The sequence below is a fragment of the Pleurodeles waltl genome, chromosome 4_2, assembly GCF_031143425.1.
Source record: "Pleurodeles waltl isolate 20211129_DDA chromosome 4_2, aPleWal1.hap1.20221129, whole genome shotgun sequence".
In the NCBI taxonomy this organism is placed as follows: domain Eukaryota; kingdom Metazoa; phylum Chordata; class Amphibia; order Caudata; family Salamandridae; genus Pleurodeles; species Pleurodeles waltl.
This window is the reverse complement of record NC_090443.1, coordinates 851,807,798-851,831,160: the sequence shown is the minus strand read 5'-3', so window position 1 is coordinate 851,831,160 and position 23,363 is coordinate 851,807,798. Positions and strand designations below refer to the sequence as shown.

General features: G+C 42.7%; 1 protein-coding gene across 2 annotated transcripts in view; it reads left to right on the top strand.

Moving 5' to 3' along the window:
• Positions 1 to 23,363, top strand: part of C8A (complement C8 alpha chain) — a 348,185-nt gene that overhangs the window by 17,733 nt on the left and 307,089 nt on the right. For both annotated transcript variants that reach the window (XM_069232593.1, XM_069232592.1), the window contains exon 3: positions 6,500 to 6,644. In XM_069232593.1, the coding sequence (XP_069088694.1) occupies positions 6,500 to 6,644 (145 nt within the window). The remainder of the gene's footprint in view (positions 1 to 6,499; positions 6,645 to 23,363) is intronic.

Below are 23,363 nucleotides of genomic sequence, written 5' to 3'. Positions count from 1 at the left end.
CAGGCCCGGCTTTAGGGGGGTGCGACTGATGCGGCCACACTGGACGCTGACCTGAAGGGGGCGCTGACCACAGGAGAGGGGGAGCTATGTTTACTAACAGCTTGCAATTTAAGAGCAAAGTTCCATGTGCACCAGCTCTCAGGCAACAAATAAAAATGTCAAGGTAACTCTTGTGATTAATGTTCCTGACAGAGAGAGATTAGAGTTTTGTCCAGTGTCAGTTTTAACTCGTCATAATGTAGGGCAGAGGATTAATATGCCTGCTGCAAAGACCAGATCTGTATTTTATGTGAATAGCTGAGTGGGTTAAGTGAAGCTAGGTTTTACCAGAGCTTTTAAAATGAAATGTATGTGAGGGAGGGGCTAGTGAAAAAAGAGCGCCACCTTTGCTGGGTGGTAGTACGGGATACCGAAGAGGAGGTCATGGGGGCGCCAAAATAAATTGTTTCACAGGGCATCACCAGTGCTAAAGCCGACTCTGATGAGGCTCTTGTAGCAGTGTGGTTAAGGAGAGTTAAGCTTTTGTTCTCTTTCTCATTTATACCCTGGTAACCAGGTACCCCAAATTGATAAGTCGAAAGTTGGATATTTGTGCACCTTTGTTTTATTTTGGCCTCAGCAATAGAAAAATTAACTTCAAACATAATGTTAGAGGTGATAGATTTTTTCTCAAATGCAGGCATGTTTGGTTATTTGACTGGATTCTATGGCCCTACTTTCAGGGAGCTATGCACAAGAGACTAGGAGGATCATTATGAGTTTGACGGATGCAAAAGGCCATCTGCCAAACTCCTGTGGTCAAGTTGCCACCAGTGCAGCCACCTTCCTGCAGGCCCCATTACGAGTTCTCCACTGGGTCAGCAGGTGGAAACAGTGTTTCCGCCCACTGGCCCAGTGGGGAACAGCCTACAACGTTGACGCCGGCTCATAATTGAGCCAGCAGCAATGTTACAGTGCGTAGTGTGCACCAGCACCTGTCGAGCTGTTAAATGTCTACAATGCAGACAGTGAACAGCCCCCTGCATCCTGTGTCCTCCAGCCTTCACATGGCGGTGCTACCACCTTGTAAAAGCTGGCAGAGAGCGGGGTCGTAATCCCCAGGGTGACGCTGCTTTCAGTGCTGCCCTGGAGGATTAGGACCACCAGCACCGCCAATCCCTCCTGTGGAGGTAAACTGGCAGTCTGACCGTGGTGCAACCACCACGGTTGTAATGTGGCAGTCAGACTGCTGCCAAAACGGTCGGATGACCGCTGTAGCAGCGGTCAGACTGCCACTGAGACCCTGGCATAATGAGGCCCTAAGAGTAAAGGCTCGATTATGGGTAGCCCAGACCTGAGATATTGCGACACTGCAAGAATCAAAATTTATCCTGTGCAATAATGGCACCCAGTTGCACTTATTGCCTGGAAATGTGCCATGATTTGCAGAGCTTGGTGTCCAGTTTCATTCCACATGTCCCATTATTCATTAGGCATATTTCCCCGGTAAATTTCAGCAAGCTTTAGCAACTGAAATTCATATGGTGTGTGGTGGTTTTCATACAACTTGTAATTTTGATCTGTGTTTTCACTGTAGCTAGAGCACATATAATAATTGGGCCAACTGTATTCAGGGTCATAGAGTCTGGAAGCAGGAAAGGCAGGCAAAGAAGCTCTAACCCAGGCAAAAGTGTAACTGCTTCCAGAAAACAAAGGAACATCAGAAAATAGACCTCCAGCGGATGAGAAGAGAGATGAAGAATGAGAAGTTTGCCATTGTGAAAGGAAGATAAGTTATTGCCTGCCCCTTAAAGGAGAAAAGACAGTAAAGAAAGTAGAGACAGATTCTTGACAAAATGGCCAATGGGAAGGAACTCAGAAATGTCATTGTGTAAACCGTGAGAGTGAATCCCACAAACTCTGCTGGTAGCAGTCAGTTGAGAAGGATGGGAGTGGCATTCACATCTTGGCCAAACACAGGCCTTGAATTCTTAAACAAAATTTTAGCAATTTTGTGGCGTAGATGTTTCACCATAGAACTCAGGTACATAATGAATATTTAACAATGTCTGTAGAGAATTTGTTCATAAGCAGGTTGACTATCTAGGGAAGTAACACAATTTTATATTTCAAGCCAAAGTGGATACCATCTATGACCATATTAGTGAAGCTATTTTAAGGACTATTTAGTTAGGCCCCCCAATGCAGTAATTGAAGAATGTTAGGGTCAACACTAAGAAAAAACATGGTAGGCTTGGTTATAAGCTTTGAGAATGCTTTTGAGTCATTAAAGCAGCGTTGGAACTAGGGGTGTTCAAAATTTGTGTAATATGCTTTCTGTAATTAAACACAATTTTAGGAAAATTATGCAAAATTACATAATCCTGTGAAAATGCAAATCTGACATTTTACTGTGAAATACATCCTAGTATAAATTTTTGACATGTTGCAAGTAATAGCTGCTTGTGTTTTAGCAGTTTGCATTGTTCCTGCACACTTATAGTAAGTAAACTTTGACAGCAAACAGCATGTATTTATGTGACGTGGCATAATGCTGTAATTGTTGGATTTTAGTAGAACAAGTGTAATGAGAAATTACCAAATTTTAGCAAATTACACCTACGTAGTTAAAATTTTGCCCTTGACTAGTTAAAACATATGAAGGGCAGTATAAACGCACTGTAACAGAATGTATCCTAGCAAATTATTTTAAATAGTTACATACTTATTGGACAAAAGGTTGACTCATCTTGAACAAGCAGTGAAAAGGCATGTTTCAGTAACTTCTACCTGGGGTTCGTAGAAAATAGCTGTTTGACCCTTCCAGCCTACGAAGAGTGAGTTTTCAAATTGTTGTAAAGAGCCTTAGAATCCTGTGAAACGATTACAGCAAGACCTGAGTTATTAGCTTGGGCCATAGGAAACACCCAAAAAATACCTTCAGTTGTCTCAGTATATTGTATCTGATTTGCTGGGTTCAGGAATTGAAGATATTTAGTTACTGGTTGAGGGGGGGTTGAAGCCCTACTCAAGCAAAAACAACAATAAAATGTCAGGGTGAAGTCACAAGCATACCCCAAATTAACCTGTACTCTATCATCTAGTAGCTTGGCACAGAGTAGACAGGCTTAACTTAGAGTCAACATGTAAAGTATTTTAAGCTGTACTTCAAGTAGTAATAAAGTGAAAAAACAAGGAAAATCCCACATCAGTTTAGAAATATAGATTACGTTTTAATAAATACATCAAGACTCAAATGACAAAAATCCAATCAGTAGCACCGGAGGTATGCAATTTTGAATGTTTTAGTGAAAATAGTGCCAAAAAGCAAAAAGTGCCAACCGTGGATATTCAGTCTTGCTGGACCAGGACAAAGTCAAAAGTTCAAGCTGACCATGATGGAGCATGGGCTGACTACAGTGACCAAGGTAGGCGCTCTGAACAGGAGTACCTTAAATCCTTTTGCAGAGTGTTGTGAGGTCCCGATTCGAGGATGTGCTGTGCAGCCGAGGTGACTGAAGGTCTGGGTTGGAGATGCATCCCACAGCATCAGTTCTGGGGAGCTGTGAGGCTGTGATGTGAGATCCCACATCGCTGTCGAGGAGGCTGTCGATAAGAGGGCTTGCGATGTGAATTCCTGTTTTGAGGGAACGCTGCTCACTGGCTTTCCGAAGAAGCTGTGCGGCTTGCAATGCGGAGTCCTGTGTCTTTGCCGAGGATGCCGTCCATGAAGGGCATGCGATGTGAGTGCCTGTGTCAAAGATGCATTGCACAGCGGCAGTTTGATAAGGCTGCAGGCTTTGTCAGCGATGTGACGTCCTTGCAACAGGAAAGGCAAACCAGCAGAGGTGATGTGTTGATTATGCTCTGGGTTGCACTGCACAGCAGAGGAGATGCTGCTGGGTCCACAGATGGGCTGGTGGAGCACCTTCAGGCCCACCTACAAGGGTTCAGGACTGGGGTGGCCCCACTCAACAAGGTGGTACTTACAGGTGTAGCACCCAGGTACTGGTTACAAGAATCCTGCCCTTGAGGTCACTCTGGTGGTCCTGGGTACAGGTTGCAGGTCCAGTCCTTTTCACCCATGCAAGAGGGCAGCACAGCAGGGCAGCAGTCCTTGAGGTCAGCAGTCCAGCAGAGCAGCAGTCCTTCCAGCAGAACAGCAGTCCTTTTTTCTCGCAGAGACTTCCACCAGTCCAGAGGTGTACTGAAGAGTTGGGGTCTGAGGTCCAGAATTTATACCTGGTGCTTTCCTTTAAGTGAGATAAGCTTCTAGAATATTCCTTTCAAGGTGCTCATATTTCCTGCCTCCCCTTCTTTGGCTCCAGAATAACTACAGGGGGCATGCAATCCTTGGTGTGAAGGCAGAACACTCCCTATTCAGGTGTAAGTGGAGCTGCGTATAGCTCCTCCATTCAATCCTTCTGGTGATGGCCCATCCAGGCACACCTAAACTCTCTACTGTGTGTGGCTGTCTAGGAGGAATACACAAAGACTAACTACACCTAGTTGGGTGACCCAGAGACAGGCTGCAAGCACTAAACGGCTAAGGCAGGATTTTGCCATCTTTCTAAAAGTGGCATTTTCAAGATTGCAATTCAAAATCCGACTTTACCATAAAAGAGGACTTTTGATTACAATTTCAAAGACACCAAACATGAACTCTTCACCTGATCCTAGTTGGTGGATATCCTTATAAAGTGTAATAAGGTAACTCAAATGTTATCCTATTGGAAAGGTAGTACTTGCAACAGTGAAAAAAAAACAAATGTAAGTGATTTTCACTCTCAGGACATGTACAACTTAATGGTACATGTCCTACTTTCAGAATACATTGCACCCTGTCCTCTGGACTGTTTGAGGTCCCCTAGGGGTGACTTATATGTACTAAAAAGGAATGTTTGGGTCTGGCTAAAGGTTTGTTTTGCCAGATTGAAATGTCAGTTTATAACTGAACAGACAGGCTGCAATCTTAGGCAGGTTTGCAAGGCTGCTTAGGCGGGTGGCATAACAAGTGCTGCAGACCCCTGGTAGCATTTAATTTACAAGCCAGGATACAAGTAGTACCATTTTACTAAGGACTTATTAGTAAATTAAATATGCCAATGGGGTTAGCAGTGCTAAAGTAAACAGAGTCCAAAGGCCAACAAAAATTAAATCAGAAAAGTATGGAGGAGCAAGGCAAAATGTTTGGAGGAAGTTTAATAGGATTAACATCCATAGGAGTCTCAGGCAAACCATGATAAACCTGAATTAGCAGAAGTTTGGATGAATCATTTATTAATGGAGTTAATGGGCCCTCAAGCTTTGTCTCCATTTGAGGGCCTGTCATTCAGGTGACGCAGAACCATATGTCACATTATTTAAAGCCCTATGGTGGGGGGACAGGCACCTACATCACAGTGTGCTTCACTTTCTTCCTGTTAGCCTTGCAGGGAAGGAATTTTACCACAAATGGTACTGCATGTAAAGGAGAAATACTTGTCACATCAGTCACCATCTTTTCTCTTTTTCCTTCTTGTGATCTGTGACCTTGGCCAGTGCATATCTGAGAGTAAACTGCGAAGATAGAATTGAATGGGTCTCAGAAAACTGATGAAAAACTATTTAATTCTTTTTGTATTGAGGTGAGCTCACAAGGCAGCTGCTAGTCCAACTCCCACTATTGTTCGTAGTGAGTTGAAGGACCTATGATCAGAGGAAGTAGCAGGACCCGAAGAAAAAATACATGATCTGAGAAAACAAGTAGAAAATAGCTTCCTGACATCACCACTAAAAGAATACTATTAATAAGTCAAAATAAGGATGGGCGATACAAATCGGGGATTAGAGAGGAAAGCAACTGAATTAAGAGGAAGGGTTGGATCAGTCAAAAAAGTCACCCAGTCATGAGAAAGTGGATGAACCAAAGCCCACTCTATCATTTTCTTTTATATGTGATCTAGTTTTAAATCGCACAGGTGGTTACTATGTTAACTGCATGACGTAGCAATTTTATTCACATCCCAAAGATGTCAATAGGACATACAAAATTAGATACAACATTGGCAGAATGTGAAGAACAAAGGGTAACCTGTTAAGATCAATTTTTCCCACCCTTTTATGTCCTCCACCTCAAGCCAACATTGACCTATTGTGGAATATTATAATCACTCGATAACTAATTCAACATGTTTTTTCCAAGCCTTCACAATATGAACTTCGACAAGACCTGGCAAATACCATTGGCTTTCCAGAGATACCAAACCAGTCATCAGTTTTTGAAAACCTTATAAACATTTTCCAAATTAAGGATATTAAATGTATCCTGGCAATTTTAAAGGATAAAAAAATAAACTCATTTAAATAGTGTTCTATTTTTGGGTATTTTGTAGTGCAAGCATAACTTCCTGCCTCGTTTTAAATTGATAGTTCTTGAATGCAAATGCTTCTTTTTATCAGGTTGCTTGGGTCTATAGATTATGACAGATACAATATGTAATGTTTGCTAGAAGAGACATATTGTTGTTTTATGGTTTAGTACAGGTACCGAAGTCTACTGCAGCCTTCCAAGTACTCAGGAAGGATATGTTCTGGGTATTCTTGGAGTGAAGAAACTTGTATACCAACTGAAAAATGTGGATCAGAAAACCGATGTGGAGAAGATTTTCGATGTGTAGAAACAGGTAAGAAATATTACTGTTTCATGTCTAGGAAAAGAATAGCTCTTTGTATTATGATTATTTGCCTTGCATTTCATGTGCTTGGAGTATTATATATATATATATAATAATGGGCCTATGACTGAAGTGTGAGTAATGAATGTAAATACTTGGCCAACTTCAAATGAATTTACAGGCATTGTTGTGTATTCGGTCCAGCTGATTGATTTTCTCAAACTTCAGCAAAATTTGGATGTTATCTATAGAGGAATGCAAGCAAAGATTATGATATCAAAGCGTGGCTGTGTATCTGCATAGAAGAGGAAAAGAGTGGACACTTAAATGACAGCATTCATCATTTATAAGAATCTGCAATTTGTTCTCTAGGTAGTTGGACCAGCGTGCTGAAAACATACCAAATCTTCTTTCTGGTACAGACAAAATATTATGTATCCAATATATTTGACTTGGTTAGCTTGTCCTGTATGAATATGATGTAGAGTCAGCCTTGGTGATTGCTATAATCATACATCAGTTCAAAGGAAACGTTTGGGTTATCCTAATATAAGTACAGATGCAAGCTTGCATTGGGTATGAGCTAGTTAATTTATAGCTCTATTTATATCATTATATTTAAGCCAAAACTACATTCCATACTGTTAGAAATGGGGTCTTTGGTTGGCAGTCAGGTTACCCCCTGTCCAAGCAAGTACCCTCACTCTAGTCAGGGTAAAAGAGAACCACCCTCAGCTAACCCCTGCTTACCCCCTTGGTAGCATGGCATGAGCAGTAGGCTTAACTTCAGAGTGCTAGGTGTAAAGTATTTGTACCAACACACACAGTAACTTAATGAAAACACTACAAAATGACCCAACACAGGTATAGAAAAATAGAAAATATTTCTCTAAACAGAACAAGACCAAAACGACAAAAATCCACAATACACAAGTCAAGTTATCAATTAAATAGCAAAAAGAGTCTTCATGTAGTTTTAAACACACACTAACAGTGTTAGCATGAAAAGGTACCTTGGGTGCGTCAAAAATAACCCCGCACAGGCGTGTGCGCATCAAAAAGGGCTTGCAATGCGTCAATTTCACTCACAAGTGAGACCTTGTGTCGTTTCTCCTTTTGTCAGGTCGGGGCGTGTCGTTTTTTCTCCCCGCAGGAGAATAATGCGTCGATCCGGTCAGCACTCTTGGGCCCGGGCAGGCCTTGCACTGTTTTTACACGCCCAGCGGTGTTTGCGTCGGAAAACCAGCCGCACGATGAACCGAAAACCACGCAGCGCAGGTGACAATCTCCCAGCCTCCGTCAGCGATGCTGCGCATTGTTTCTCCAGCTCCGCGTTGCAGGAGAGCGTCGATTTTCAGCTGCGAAGCTGGCAGCGCATCGCGGAGTCGCGTCAATCTTTTCCCTGCACGCATTATGTGTGTGGATTTCTTCCTTTTAGGCTGCCAGCTTCTCCTTTCAGGGTCCCAGGAACTGGATGGGCATCACTTGGCAGAGTAGGAGTCTCTCCAGAGACTTCCGGTGCTTGCAGAGAGAAGTCTTTGCTGTCCCTGAGACTTCAAACAACAGGAGGCAAGCTCTAAATCAAGCCCTTGGAGATCTTCACAAGATGGAAGGCACACAAAGTCTAGTCTTTGCCCTCTTATTCTGGCAGAAGCAGCAACTGCAGGTTAGCTCCACAAAGCAGGGCAGCTCTTCTTCCTCAGCTCTTCAGCTCTTCTCCAGGCAGAGGTTCCTCTTGGTTTCCAGAAGTGATCTAAAGTCTGTGGTTTTGGGTGCCCTTCTTACAACTATTTTCTCCTTTGAAGTAGGCCTACTTCAAAGCAAAGTCTCTCTTGAATGTGAAATCCTGCCTTGCCCAGGCCAGGCCCCTGACACTCACCAGGGGGTTGGAGACTGCATTGTGTGAGGGCAGGCACAGTCCTTTCAGGTGTGAGTGACAACTCCTCCCCTCCGTCCTAGCACAGATGGCTCATTAGGATATGCAGACTACACCCCAGCTCCCTTTGTGCCACTGTCTAGTGTGAGGTGCAACCAGCCCAACTGGCAAAGTGACCCAGACAGGGAATCCACAAAAAGGCAGAGTCACAGAAATGGTATAAGCAAGAAAATGCTCACTTTCTAAAAGTGGCAAATCTCAAAATCAACGTTACTAAAAGATGTATTTTTAAATTGAGAGCTCAGAGACCCCAAACTCCACACGTCCTTCTGCTCCAAATGGGAATCTACACTTTAATCAGATTTAAAGGTAGCCCCCATGTGAACCTACGAGAAGGACAGGCCTCGCAACAGTGAAAAATGAATTTAGCAATATTTCACTGTCAGGACATATAGAAACACATTACTATATGTCCTACCTTAACCATACACTGCACCCTGCCCTTGTGGCTACCTAGGGCCTACCTTAGGGGTGTCTGACATGTAAGAAAAGGGAAGGTTTAAGCCTGGCAAATTGGTACACTTGCCAAGTGAATTTACAGTTAAAACTACACACACAGACACTGCAGTGGCAGGTGTGAGAAATGATTACAGAGCTACTTATGTGGTGGCACAACCAGTGCTGCAGGCCCACTAGTAGCATTTGATTTACAGGCCCTGGGTACCTCTAGGGCACTGTACTAGGGACTTACTAATAAATCAAATATGCCAATCATGGATGAGCCAATTACATACACATTTTGTAAAGGCGCACTTTCACTTTAGCACTGGCTAGCAGTAGTAAAGTGCCCAGAGTAACAAAAACAGCAAAATCAAAGTCAAGCACACATCAACGAACCTGGAAACAGAGGCAAAAAGTTAAGGGAGACCACGCCAAGGATGAAAGGTCTAACACAAACTGTTTTGGATAGCGAAAGAAAGATTGTCATTTGTTTCTATTGGGTTTTTCTCTCTGTAGGCCTTTGTGCGCTATACTGCTTCTAATGGTAGCATAGTGCCTGTCCTTCCCCACTAAAACACACAGTATGTAGTCAGTTTAACCAGTTGGCTTATTTAACTGTTCTGGTAGGACCACAGTAGATGGCATAGAAAATAGACCAATGGCATGGCAGTTATGTGCCCTGTGTGATCTGCAGTGTATATTTACACTTTCCACATGTAAAACAAAATAGAAGCACGATTGTGCCATGGTTCGGCTGCAGTTTGAAAGCACTACAGTGGCACATGAAAAGGAAGTGTGCGTTTGCCATGTTGGAAACCCTAATTTATATATGTTATTAATTCACCTGAAGTGTGCCTTGTAAGCCCATATGGCTTGATGTATAATATAAATAAAATGTGGTGCACTACATATTTGCAATAGTGTGCCCCTAGAGTGACTAAGGCCCATATTTATGAAAAGTTAGCGCTGCCTTAACGTAATTTATTTTTACGCTAATGCAGTGCTAACGTAACTCTATATTCATATTTTGACGCTAAACCCATCTAGCATCAAAATATAGGAGTTAGCTAAATTTTTAAGAAGTGCAAACCCACTTTGCGACACTGATATGCAAGGTGGGTATTCCCCTCCTAAAAATTACAGTAGCCCCCTGTGGCATATTTACCTCTGGATGCTAAAACAACGCACACTAAGGAGGCGGACCTAAAGAATGACAATAAGGCCAATTAGTGTCCAAACGTAATGCCTGGTCAGACCTGGTGTTAAAGTGCTAGTAGGCCCATTTCCATGGGGAAACACCATGGAATGGGCACATAGATGCCCACCCCAACCCTCAGCATCACCACCACCCACACCACAGGGACATTGCTGAAGGAGAGAGCCCATCTCAGGTAAGTGTACGTGTATGTGTGTTGAGTGCCACCGGAGCCCCCTTACAAGGGGCCCCCTTGCTGGCACTGGGTCTGTTGTGGTTGTCCTGAGGACACTTGGGCCCTGTGGTGGGCACTGAGATCGTGGTAATGACTCCTGTCTATACTTAGACAGGAGTCATTTTTTGGTTGCTTGTGCATCAAAAAATTACGCTACGCTGAGTAGCAGCAGATTTTTTACCGCTAATCAGTCTAGCATCATTTATGGTCCACTAGCGCCATTGTCATTAACGCCATCCATCACTGTCTAGCATCATTTGTTCAGATGCAAGCCAGTCTTTAGTGCCATTGTGCGTCTTTTTTTAAATATGGCGCATGGATGATGCTAAGGAATGGAGTTAGCTTGCTCCAATTTTTTGGATGCACAACTGCACTGCGTTGTTTTCCATAAATAGCGGCACCCCGAGTCCCCCTTACTGCCAGCCTTTCCATGGTGGTGTTTACCGCCATAGACAGGCTGGCAGTTGGGGACTCATAATGCCCTGGGGATTATGACCACCCGGCGGAAGCCTGGCGGTATAGTGGAGAGGCCGGTGGTATGGCCATGGCTAATGCGCCACAGTCATAATACACTGGTAGAACACCACCAGCCTGTTGGCGGTATTACCGCCAGTGTTCCGCCGGCCGCCAGGGTCGTAATGAGGCCCTTAATGTATCACTGCCTGAGAAAATTGCAACAAAATAATTTGCTATTTTCCACTCAGTTTTAAACATTAAACTTAATTGTGAAGTCCGATTTTGTATACCTTTAGTAGCAAAGTAAGTAGATTATAATATCTTTGAACTGCCTGATCCAAAATTGTAACCCGTTTTGCCACTCATCTCACCTTCAGAAGTTCAATACACATTGTTAGCTGGAGTTATTGACCCTGTTCTCCAGAACACATTATCCTGGTCTCTGGGCCTGGAAAACAGGGGTGTTATCAACAGCTGGCCACTTACCAGTGATTAGCATTTTGGGAAGGGTGCAGAAACCATTGGCAGAACAAGGGAAGGCTCTCAAGTACTTGTTTTGATTCAGATGCTAAATGGGGCTGACAGGACCTCCTTTTGTTCATTCCCTTTATCCTTCAAGACTCTGTGGCCTCCAACACTGGCAAGGGGAAAAAGGAGTTTTTCTCCTAATAGGGCATAGGTATCTCATCTAAATATGGGTGTAGTTTGGGGAGAGCTATAGGCCTTTCTGATGAAAGAATGAGTTAGCCATTTTGAACTTAGGGCTTGTGAGAATTTTTAAAAGTAAAGTGAATAGGAAGTGCTACAAATGGAGGTGGGTATATGGTGAGAAAGTAGACAGGATTCATAGGGAGAAAATCATTTGGTGACTAAAGCCTAGGATCAGACTGGCACCTCACCTCCTACTTCTTTCAGGATCCAGAGTTTTAGATCCGCTTAAAGTCTATGTCATCCCTGAATATCTATGCCGGTAAGCAGAGAGGAAAGTCATAAGGATCTTGGGAAAAACAGAGAAACGGGCAGGAGAGAGAATAACAGAATATTATGCTGGACTGGAACCTATTCACAATCACATATTCTTCTGACTAAAGTGACAGCCCGCTCTATCTTGCTATTATATATGGAGGTAGTTCTCAACTGGCTCGAAGATAGTATTGCAGGTAAGCATATAATTCCAGCCGGTTGGGCCAATAATGTCCCAGTAGTGCATCCAAGCTTACTGGTTTCAGCAGCAGGTTGGGGCTACAATGGGCAGTAAAAACCAACCAGGAATCCAATTGAAGCCCCCAGTATTCTGCTGTGAACACACACCTCTTAGAAACTGTGAGTGGACAGAAGAGAGAGACAGCGAGAGAGCGAGACAGACAGAGAGAGACAGAGAGAGAGAGCACACTTCACAGGACAATTTAAAGATTGATTAAATGAATAAATGAGGGAACCAAGATTTCGATAAACAAGAAATGTGATGGATGCACTATGGGTGCACACTGATACGGAAAGTGAAGCAACTCTTTGCCAGGCAAGGACCAAGACCCAAGTGAGTGGCACTATCACCTTTCACCCAGACATTACCCCAAGTCCATGAAATGAGTGACTGCTCTCTGGTTAGTGGTCTAGTGTTTCTATTCTTTCCACTGGCTAGTTTTCTAGTGTTTCCAGCAGGCTTGTGCACTTGAAAGTTGACAGCTCCTCAAAATATTCCTGGACCTTGGATCACTAAAATTAAAGAAAAAAGCCTTGCTGAAAGAAGTCTCAAGGACTTCTGATTCTAGATGGCACCCAGGGACTGGAACTGCTCTGTAAAGGTGAGGTGGTTGACATCTAAGTTTCCTTCTCCAGGGATATATAAAGCTGACGGACACCTGATTGATTGATTCATGCATTCATTCCAAATCTTTTTTCAGTTTAAAATAAAACCATACAAGTGCAAATAGATTTCTGTAGTATATAACATACATCATCATAACAGTATTACATCTGACATACTAAGACACTAGCAGTAAATATAAAATATATCACAACTCATAAAAAACATTTAGGGCTCATCATAAAAAAGTGTATAATAGTAACGGTGTAATAACTACAAAGGTACACTGTCGTTTCATCAAAATCATAATAAAGTGCTAAAGTTTTATTGCAATTTTATAAGATTGAACAAACAAGCCCAGTTGGGAGGTACAATCAATATGTGCGATTGTTGTACTGAAATGGGCCTATCGATTAGAATGAAGAAGAATTGGGTTATTACATTTTCCTATAGACAAAGGGGTACAGATCAAGCAGGCTTACCTCCAGATTCTATAATACAAAAACATATAGCTCGGGTCCTCTATGATAGTGATAGACCTTCTTATTGCACAACTTTAAAAAATGACCAATACGAACATTTAAAAAATAAATAAAAATCAAGTCCACCTTGAAACCTTTATGTTAATGAGACATTGAAACTTGACTAACCGGTCTCTACCTCTTAAAAATAGGGTGCTAAATCCAGAATATAAATAATATTTTTTTTAGGCATCAAGTGGTCTGGTATAATGGCTGAGTCAAGGCTTGGTGCATACAATTATGTTTCCAAATACGGATGGCTTTCCATATATGGGTGGCAACTCTAAAACACATATTTGGGTCCTCCAGAGAACATAAATACACACAACCTTCATTACGGATTCTACTGTTTTTGCTAAAAAAATAGTTTTACATATAATTTCCTAATTTCAGTATAGAAGCTACAAAATAAAAGTGCATTGTGCCTTGAGTCAGTCTTCCATCACATGCATTTTTCTGCTGCCTCTGGCCATTGCTTCATCTTTGGGAAAGCCACCAATATGTGACTGTACCCGGACGCAATGTGTCAGGACAAAGCAATGTTGGGTATTTGATGGAATTAGAAGACTCTGTAGGCCCCCATTTTGGGCTATAGAAAGGTGTCTTATAACTGAGGGCCTAGAAGTGTCTTGGGCACATCTGACACTTACCTTATTATTAAGGAGTAAGAGCTTTAGTTCCCTCTTGCTAAGGTCTGCAGTACTGTCTGGTTTTTCTAACAATAATCGATTATTAAACTGGGCCATTTCTCTTTTTATGTATCCTCTTTTCTCCAAATGGAGTGCTACAAATGGATCGGTGTCACCACTAGTAACTCTTCCAAGTGTTGCATCCCCAATTCCCTATGTATAATATAGATTGATGTAGATTGTTGCATGGCAAGCAGTAGCCAAAGAATAACATTCTCTGGTGCTTTTAAGATGGCAGATTTTGCATGACTCCATAGCCCATCAATGTAGGAAGCTGTGGATACCCACTTGACTCTATAGATTGTGACCATCTCCGGAATTGGTTTGCATCCCAGTTTGGAGGCATCTGCTAGAGGTAAAGAGAATACCAAGTTTAGAGAATGATGTGACCCTTCAAATAGCTGTTCCATTAATGTGGTTCACTCATGATTTATGTACCCCCACTCCACAGATCGTTGTGCAGGTTTTCTTTAGATTTATTTTAAGTTCCCTGCCCTCAATGAACTGCGCGAAGCAATCCATTAGTTGTTGCAGGCCATTAGCAGTCCTGATCAGTAGGACAGCATCATCGGCAGAGAAAGACAGAGACTATCTGTCCATCCACTCGTGGAGAGTTGGATGACACAACCAGGAGCAAGCTAGCCACACCGTTTATGAACATGGAAAACAAAAAGGGAGACTATATGCACCCATGCCTAACTCCTCTCGGAATTTTAAAGGGTGGAGAGCACTCCCTATTAGGCATATAGCACACCCTGCCTAATAAGGTCATGTATAATGGAGATAAGTAATAACACTATTTCTGGCGAAGTGCCCATAGACAAAAGAGTTCACCACAAAATTGAATGATTTACCTGATCAAAAGCACTGGACAGATCATCAAAACATAGAGGGAGATGACCAGGCGTAGCCCTTATGTATTTCCCTATGAGAAGGTCCAAATTTACACACTCTTTTACCATGACCAAGCACCTCCTGAACCCATATTATGACTCTGTGAGCACACTGGTAGCCTTAGCCCAGTGTTCTTATCTTTCCAAGATTACACTGCCCAACATGTTGGCAGGTGGGTCCATAAGGCAAATGTGGCAGTAGCATTTAGGGTCACTTTTATAACCCCTTTTGAAGATTGGAATTACCAGCAACTTTGCCAAAGTGGGTGGAATGTAGTCACGTACAGCCCGATTCAGCTCTAGAGTAATGTTGGAGCCCATAGATCTGGCACATGGCTGTACATATCACCAAGAAAGCCATCTGGTCTAGCAGCTTTACTACTGGTACTTTTCTTGATCGCCCTTATAAATTTACCTAAAGTGAACACCATTTGCAGGTTTTCGCTATAAATTGGATACATTTGGGTTTGATCCTATCTGTAAGATCTAAGTTGGACAATGTATTAAAATACTAGGAAAATGGTTAAACCACACTTACATTAGCGAGTCTAATTCAGGAACTGTGTTGTCTTTCAGAAAAGAAAGTTTAATCATAATGCCAGAATGAAACACAGCTATTTGTTGCAGGGGCTTCTTCTAACTTGGACAAAGCCTCCTCATATTGCACTTTTTTCCTGGAAGGTAATGCCTCATTATACTGTTTTCTGAGATTCATAACCAGGGTCAGTCTCTAGGGATACATTTAGGGCTTACTGTGGATTTTTTGATGCTGATGAGCAGGACTGGTCAAACCAGCCCCACCAGTCCGACTTACTGTATCTAGGTCTCTGTCAGAGTATGGCATTAATAGAGTTTGTGATATTCCCTAAAGCTATTTGAAAAGCCCTATGATTATCTGTCCCAGATAAACAGGGCTGAAAGTCCCATTTATTAGTATCAATTAGTCTTTTAGTAAACTGGCAAAGCTTAATGCCAGTCCATTTGACTTGGCCCATTTGAACTTGTTCTTTCAATATTGCTTAAGATGTTGAGATAGGGAGGCTCAACAATTTGAAGGCTTACGTTGTGAACCAGCAGATTGTGGTCACTGACAGAATTAAGTTTGATCACAGGGTTATCCAGACTAGAATTGCCATTTATTGATAGTATTATATGAGCTATGGTAGTTTCAGATTCCCTACCAATAAAAGTGTAATGTAGTCCAGAGTTAGCATTACTTTTGTCTTCCAACAGGATTAAGTTGTATTTGAATAGTAGTAGTAATAATCTTTATTCGGCTTTAGATAAAAAAAACATAAAGGCACATAAATGAATATGTATGACAATATTTACATTTTCCATGAATTAAATATTAAAAACTGTTAAAATAGAGGAAGCTACTCCGAGATTAAGGGGCATATTTATACTCCGTTTGCGCCGAATGTGCGTCAAAAATATTGACGCACATTCAGCGCAAACGTTGCCCCATATTTAAACCCTGACGCCCGAGCCGGCGCCAAAGGAAAATGGCGCTATGTGCGTCAGTTTCTGGAAGCGGCACCCCGCCCTCCGTTAATGACATGCAGGGTAGGCGTTCCCGTCCAAAAAACCACGCACACAGCGGTGCGTCGTATTTATGCTTCCGGGCAAAAATGACTCCCGCGCGGTAGGCGGCGCAAAAAATGACGCAAAGCACGAATAGCGTGAAATTTTAACACCTGGGTCAGGGCAGGCGTTAAAATGGGGCAAACACACCTGTACTTAATCAGAACACACAGAACAAACAACAGAGCAGCAGAGCAGCAGAGCAGCAACAGGGAGACATGGAGGTGATTTTTCTTCAGCGTGCATGTAGACGCAGAGCCCTGCAGCAACAACAGCAGCTACAACAACAACAGCAGGGACCCCAAAGACAGCGCAGAAGGCAGGAGAGGATATTCCGCCCAAGAACAACCCTGCATGGCCTCAGGGAACGGGACATCATCCAGAGGTACCGGTTGAACTGGCAGGCCATTCAGCAGCTGCTGAGAAATATTGAACAGCAGTTGGCACCCACTCTAGTGACTCCCCGCACTATCCCAACAGAAACAAAGCTGCTTGCCGTACTTCACCTGCTGGCAAGTGGCTCGTTTCAGACAACTGGTGCCCTGGTTGGTGGAATATCACAACCATCATTCTCCACATTCCTGCCTAAAGTACTGGATGCCATCATTCGCCTGACACCCCGCCACATCTGCTTCCCTAACACACTGCAGAAGCAGCAGGAAACTAAACAGGGGTTCTACGCCATCAGTGGCTTCCCGCACGTCCTTGGTGCAATCGACTGCACACATGTACGCCTTGTGCCACCTGCTGCAACAGAACACCTCTACCGCAACAGGAAGCACACACATTCAATCAACGTGCAGGCCATAGTCGATCACCAAGGACTGATCAGCAACATTGTGGCAAAATATCCTGGGAGTGTACATGACGCATTCATCTTCCGTCACTCCACCATCAACCAACACTTCCAGGATGGACGATATGGCAATGGACTACTTGTTGGTAAGGACAAAAACCAAACTCATATACACACTGCACAGAAACCCTCTAGGACAAACAACACATACACCACAATAGCAACACCTAGCCAGGAACACACTGAGGTACTCACATCACTAGCCATGTTTCAGAAGTCACCATTGAACCTGTCACACATTGGAATTTACTCTACAGCTTAATGTGAAGACATTAATGAGTGTGGTTGCCCAAATGTCACCTTGCAAATTGGAAGTCTCACAATAACCTGTACACTAATACAATGCATAAGTTTAAAGGTATGGGATGGCCTGGGTATGTTCATATGAACGTTTCAACTACACTTTCATGTTTCAACTCTGCATGGAACTATCTTCACACCCCCAGTGAGGACACACGGACACCTGTATCACAAGTCACAATGTTAGGGAGGGCACACTGTACTGGAAAAACCAATACATCCTGCTGACAAACAGCTAGCCAACAAACACTTGCACAGCCAAGGAAAAAAACTCAAGCAAAAGTTTTCACCAACAACCATAGGTTGTCACATTAGTACACAAAAGAGTCACAGACAACACAAGACAACTACTGCCATCAAAGATCCGTACAACAGTGCCTCCTACATCTAATTGATCCCATTCTGTGTTTCTCTTTCAGCTGATCAGGAGTATGGCATCCAGCCTTGGATAATGACACCATTTGGGAACCCAAATACTGCTGCTGAGCGGGCATACAATGACGCCCACAAGAGGACACGCCGCATTGTGGAGCGGACCTTTGGGATCCTAAAGTCAAGGTTCTGCTGCCTTGACATCACTGGCGGTAGCCTACTCTATTCCCCAGAGATGGTCTGTAAGATCATACTCACTTGTGCCATATTGCACAATATTTGTGTAAAAAGGAATATTCCCCTCCTTGAACTGGACCCAGACATGCCTGAGGATGACGAAGAGGAGGATGCTGGCCTGCAACAGGAGGGGGAACAACCTAACACGGCAGCAGGAGTGCGTAGGCGCCAAAAGCTTGTCAATAATTTTTTTTCTTAATGTATCAGAATAACTTGTAATCCACACTTGTAAATAAACACAGATAACAAACACCACATCATGCTTTGGCCTATGCATTTCTGACCACCTTTAGTTTAAAATTGCTGAAGAAGAATGTCGTCTCATTGAGCAAGAATGCTATAATAATCATCACAACCAAAATTAACATCACAAATGTATGCACAGAGGGTAGGATGTGACATGATACATTACCATACACAGAGGCCAACAGAAGTACAAATGTGGCAATTACACATGCCGGATCCAAACACCTGAGACAGTCTCTCACCCAGCCCAAAAATGTTGATCATTTGAAAGTCACATCACACGTGTTCAGAGACAGGGTGGGACCATCCATGTGTACGTGACCATGTCATCAATGGCTTCTCTCAAGTGTGTGATATGAGCAATACACAATTGGAACAACATTAGCTGCCACTAACTCAGGAGGAGACCTTGAAGTCACAGTGACAACATACACCCAGACATGTGATAGTGGATCCACATTCCAACACACATGTACACATATGTCATACAATCAACCTAATATTTGAAAGTAGACCATCACAGTTGTGTCCCAGTTTGAACCTAGCAGGAAGGATGTAACATGCCACTAAACCAGTTTATGCAGAAAGGGACACAGACAACAACTAAAAAAAATTCATCAGCACATCAGGAACGCTGAGAGTCTTGCAAACATAGTCATTGGAAAATGGTATGCAAGTTTGCTCCAATTCATCATTACTGCAAACGTCAAATTGGCTAATGAGATGAATGAATGGTCAACAGTCATTCATACCATATGGCCTTACATTAGCCTGCTGCTGCAGGTTTGCCATGATATAATAAAGAAAACCCATGGATACAGTAGCTATTCAGGATGGTCAAATCCAGGGTGCTGGGGGCCTAAGTCCACCTCTACCGCCCCCCAAACATACAAGAATCTTGTACTTGTGAACTAAACACATGCATAAGGCACATGTGTGGGCTACATGTCAAAAGTCAAACACAAATCAGAAACACAAAATCATAATGGGACATGGTTAGCCCCATAAAAACTGTAAGTGACTATTGCACTCCCTGTTAGGACTACAGATAAAAGCATCACCATCATAATTGTGGACACATTTTGGAGAAGGAATCCATCATGGTATCCCATCCATCATTTCAAAATAGCCATCAGCAATTACCCAAAATATGTTGTCAAATATGGTCAATACATTAGTTAACGTATCCAAAACATTACAGTGTGAATGCCTTCTATACATACAACAACGGACATGTGTCATATCCAACCACAAATGTGTATCACATAGCACCGTTTGACCATGACAAATCACCTTCCCCAAGTTAAAAACATGAAGACATAAGAAAAAAATGTGCACAAAATTCTACGCATACAGCATGGGCGTCATAATTAGTTCACATACATGAGTGCACAGAATGCAGAGTCAAATATAAATGTATCCAAAAGTTTCACCTATTTAGCCATCAAAGTATATTTTACATCATATATTTATTTGACTTAGCATCATGTGCACTCTTGTACGTGGAAAAAATATGACGCCCATGATGTATGCGTGGTAAAATTGACGCAACATGGACAATATGTTGGTCCTCTCATGTACATTAAAAATTATTAATATTCATATCATATTTTTTGACTCAGCATCATGTGCACTACTGTACGTGGAAAAAAATGACGCCCATGATGTATGCATGGTAAAATTGACGCAACATGGACAATATGTTGGTCATCTCATGTACATTAAAAAATTATTCATATTCAAATCATATTTTTTGACTCAGCATCATGTGCAATGTAATGCGTCAAAAAAAATGACGCACAATTGTGTATGCGTGAAAATATGACGCATAACGGGGAAATAAAAACGGCGGCCATTTTATGCAGGAAGTGATGTAATAGGATATCCTGTTTACAAAATCTGTACTGGGAGTGAACTTTCACTTTCACTTTGCAGTCTCAGATTTATCTAGACTGTGTGGTTGTGTGAAAGGTGTTGTCCTGTGTTTTACTGCTTTTGTGTCCTGTGTACCTTGTATTTTGTCTTTTTGTGAATCTTTTCTTGTTGCATAACATTGTCTCAGTCTGTTTAGTCTAGTTTTGTCTATTCCTGTTTTTGTTTGTATTGTCTGTGGGAGTCTGTTGTGGGTAGCATAGTTTTTGGGGTTAGTTGGGCTATTTTACTCCTTTTTCTTTTTCCTTCACACCTCTACCTTTCCCCATTTCCCACTTTTACTTTCTTATTTCATTTGTCATTTCATTTGTCATTTACTCTTGCTGTCAATATGTCAGGTAGGCCTCGCCTGTCCAGGATGGGTGAAGATGAATTGGGGGAATTCATATGACTAGTTTGCCATTTCCTCCCACTGATGCTGGAGGCTGGGGGCCGTGTGATACAGGGGTATCACACGGAGGCAAGGAAAATCCGGTGGGAGAAGGTGCGCCATCACCTGGTCCGGGTCTACGGGAGCATGCGCAATGTCCATCAATTGAAGCACCGCTGGGCAGATCTGATAACCAGGGAACAGGACCTGCTGGACCACCTGGGAATCAGGATTGGTGGCCATGTTGGTGAGTACAAATCAATTACATGGGAATAATAGAAATCTGTGTGGGAACATGTGATGATTGTTACCCAATCTGCTAGATAAGTAGCTGACTGTGTGTAATGCTAGGGAAACCTAGGCCCATGTTTATACACATATATCCACATTTTTGCACCACATTTTCACGCAATAACAGCAGCAACTTACAACACATATCTGTATTTAGCAAGTTTGCCCCCTCTCTGCGTGACAAAATGATGCAAATGCTGTGCTACAAAGTTATACATATGTGCACGAATGTGTATTTGTTGCACAATGTATATGAAGACCAATGCTTGCAGTCAGATGGCTCATGTTTTCAACACATACCAGATGCCTGTAGCTGTATGTAATGTAGTGTTGCATTTGTGTCGGACAAGCAACACGTTAACGGCTCTATTTGTACTCTACAGGTCATAATGGCCAGTGAGTAAGTAATGTAGAAACAACATACCTACATATGTAGACGCCATAGCTAGACAGAAAATTTGAATCCCATGATGATGCTATACATGTGTGTTGCCTTCACGTCACATGAACTTAGATATGTTGTCCACAGAAATGTCACATGTGTGTGGTTGCTGTGTGTTGAACATGTCCACCTAGCCTGTTTGATTGTGAGTGGTCATGCAGTCCTCATGGAACCAGTTTTGGGATGTCTCTCTGGGATGCACATGCTGAGATGTATGGATAACATTATTGTTGGGGCATACTAATGGAGGGTTAACTTGGACAACACCTGACTGTCCTGGCCACTGCATGTGTGTAGTAGGGTGTGTAACTGTAGCAGGAGACTCATCCAATGTTAATGTTGAATACAAAGTCATCCATGCAGTATGAGCATGTGGGAAAGTGTATCATTACCATGTCATATTCACACAGTGTCATTCTAACTGAAATTATTTGTCTGTTCACCCAGTCTGAGTATATTCTTCCTTTCATGCTTTACAGGTGGACCAGCCCCGTACACCGTGGGAGAGGTGGCACATTTTGAGGACCCCGATACCTACAGTGAGTGTTGCCTGAGTGCTATTTTCATTGTTTGGTAATGAAGCATGATGGACTACTGTGTGTTCAGGAGAATTCATGATTTGATGCGCTGGCCGTTCATTGGCATTGTTGTTTTAGTGTGATATCAAATAGGACTTCTGTTTCTGTAAAGCAATACCTAGCCATCTCTGAGATTGAGGGGCTGTAGGTCATTACAGTTGGGCCGCAATGGGGAATGGGATGAGTCATTTGGAATACACTGGTCAATGTAAGACTTGGTCGGGGACTTGGCATGAACTGAGTCTGCATATCAGACTGACAGTCTCCCAGATAGCTTAGGCACATGGCTTTGATGACAAGTGCTTCTTCCTAGTTGAGGATGGACTGTGTACACTGTAGGTTGGATCTTCCGGGGGCATGTACTTCCACAAGGTGAATTAGAAGTGTGTGTGACTTGAGTGCAATGGCCTAGGTGTTCTGTCGAATCATGAGAATGGGTGTTCTAGCTCCTCTGTGTGTGTTGTAAAACATGCCTCACTGATAGTATGTCATGTTGGCCTAAGTCATATCATTTTGACATGTGTGGACCTTGGATGTGACAATGTTTGGCTGACTACAACGTGTTGCTAGCCATTCATAGGTGTTGTGTGTGAAGGCACATACTTGTTGAACTTTCTATACACTCCTGGGTGTGCATTGAACATGGGATTGTTGGTTGTTCTTCCCACACCACCCTCAAAGACTGGGATGTTAATGTGAAACAGGGTACCTAGGACTGTAGCAACCAGTATGTTACACGTACTTGACACCTTTTGTGACTTGAGTTAGTACCTAGGGCCAGATGTAGCAAACTGTTTACAAGTTGCAAATGTCATACATTTCTGTTTGTGAGTTGCAAACGTCTGTTTCCTATTCCGAAATGTATTTGGTGATTATGAACATATTTGCAAAATGCTTTTCCAAATCCAAAATATGAACGGGTTTTCCAGACCTATTTGCAACTCACAGTGGTATGCAATTCCATTTGCAACCGAGTACGTGGTTGCAAAGTGAGTTGCAGTTATCATCCACTTGAAGTGGATGGTAACCCACTTGCTAACTGGAAGGGGTCCCCATTGTAACCCTTCACCTTTGTGAGTGGACCTAAATAATCCTGTACAAAACAGCCAGTGGTCCAAGGGACCACTAACTACCGTGAAATTATCCAAGATTGAAGTTGTTGTAATTTATTTCTAAGTGCAGCTCATTTTCCTTTCAGGTAAACGGCCTACACTTGGGGAAAAATAACCTGATTTATTTAAAAACAGTCACGGCCATGGAGGTCTGCTGTTCCCAGCAGGCCTCCATCCCCGTGAGTGCCCATAGTCGCTAATGCGGCGCAACTTGGAACCCACATCATTGATGTTC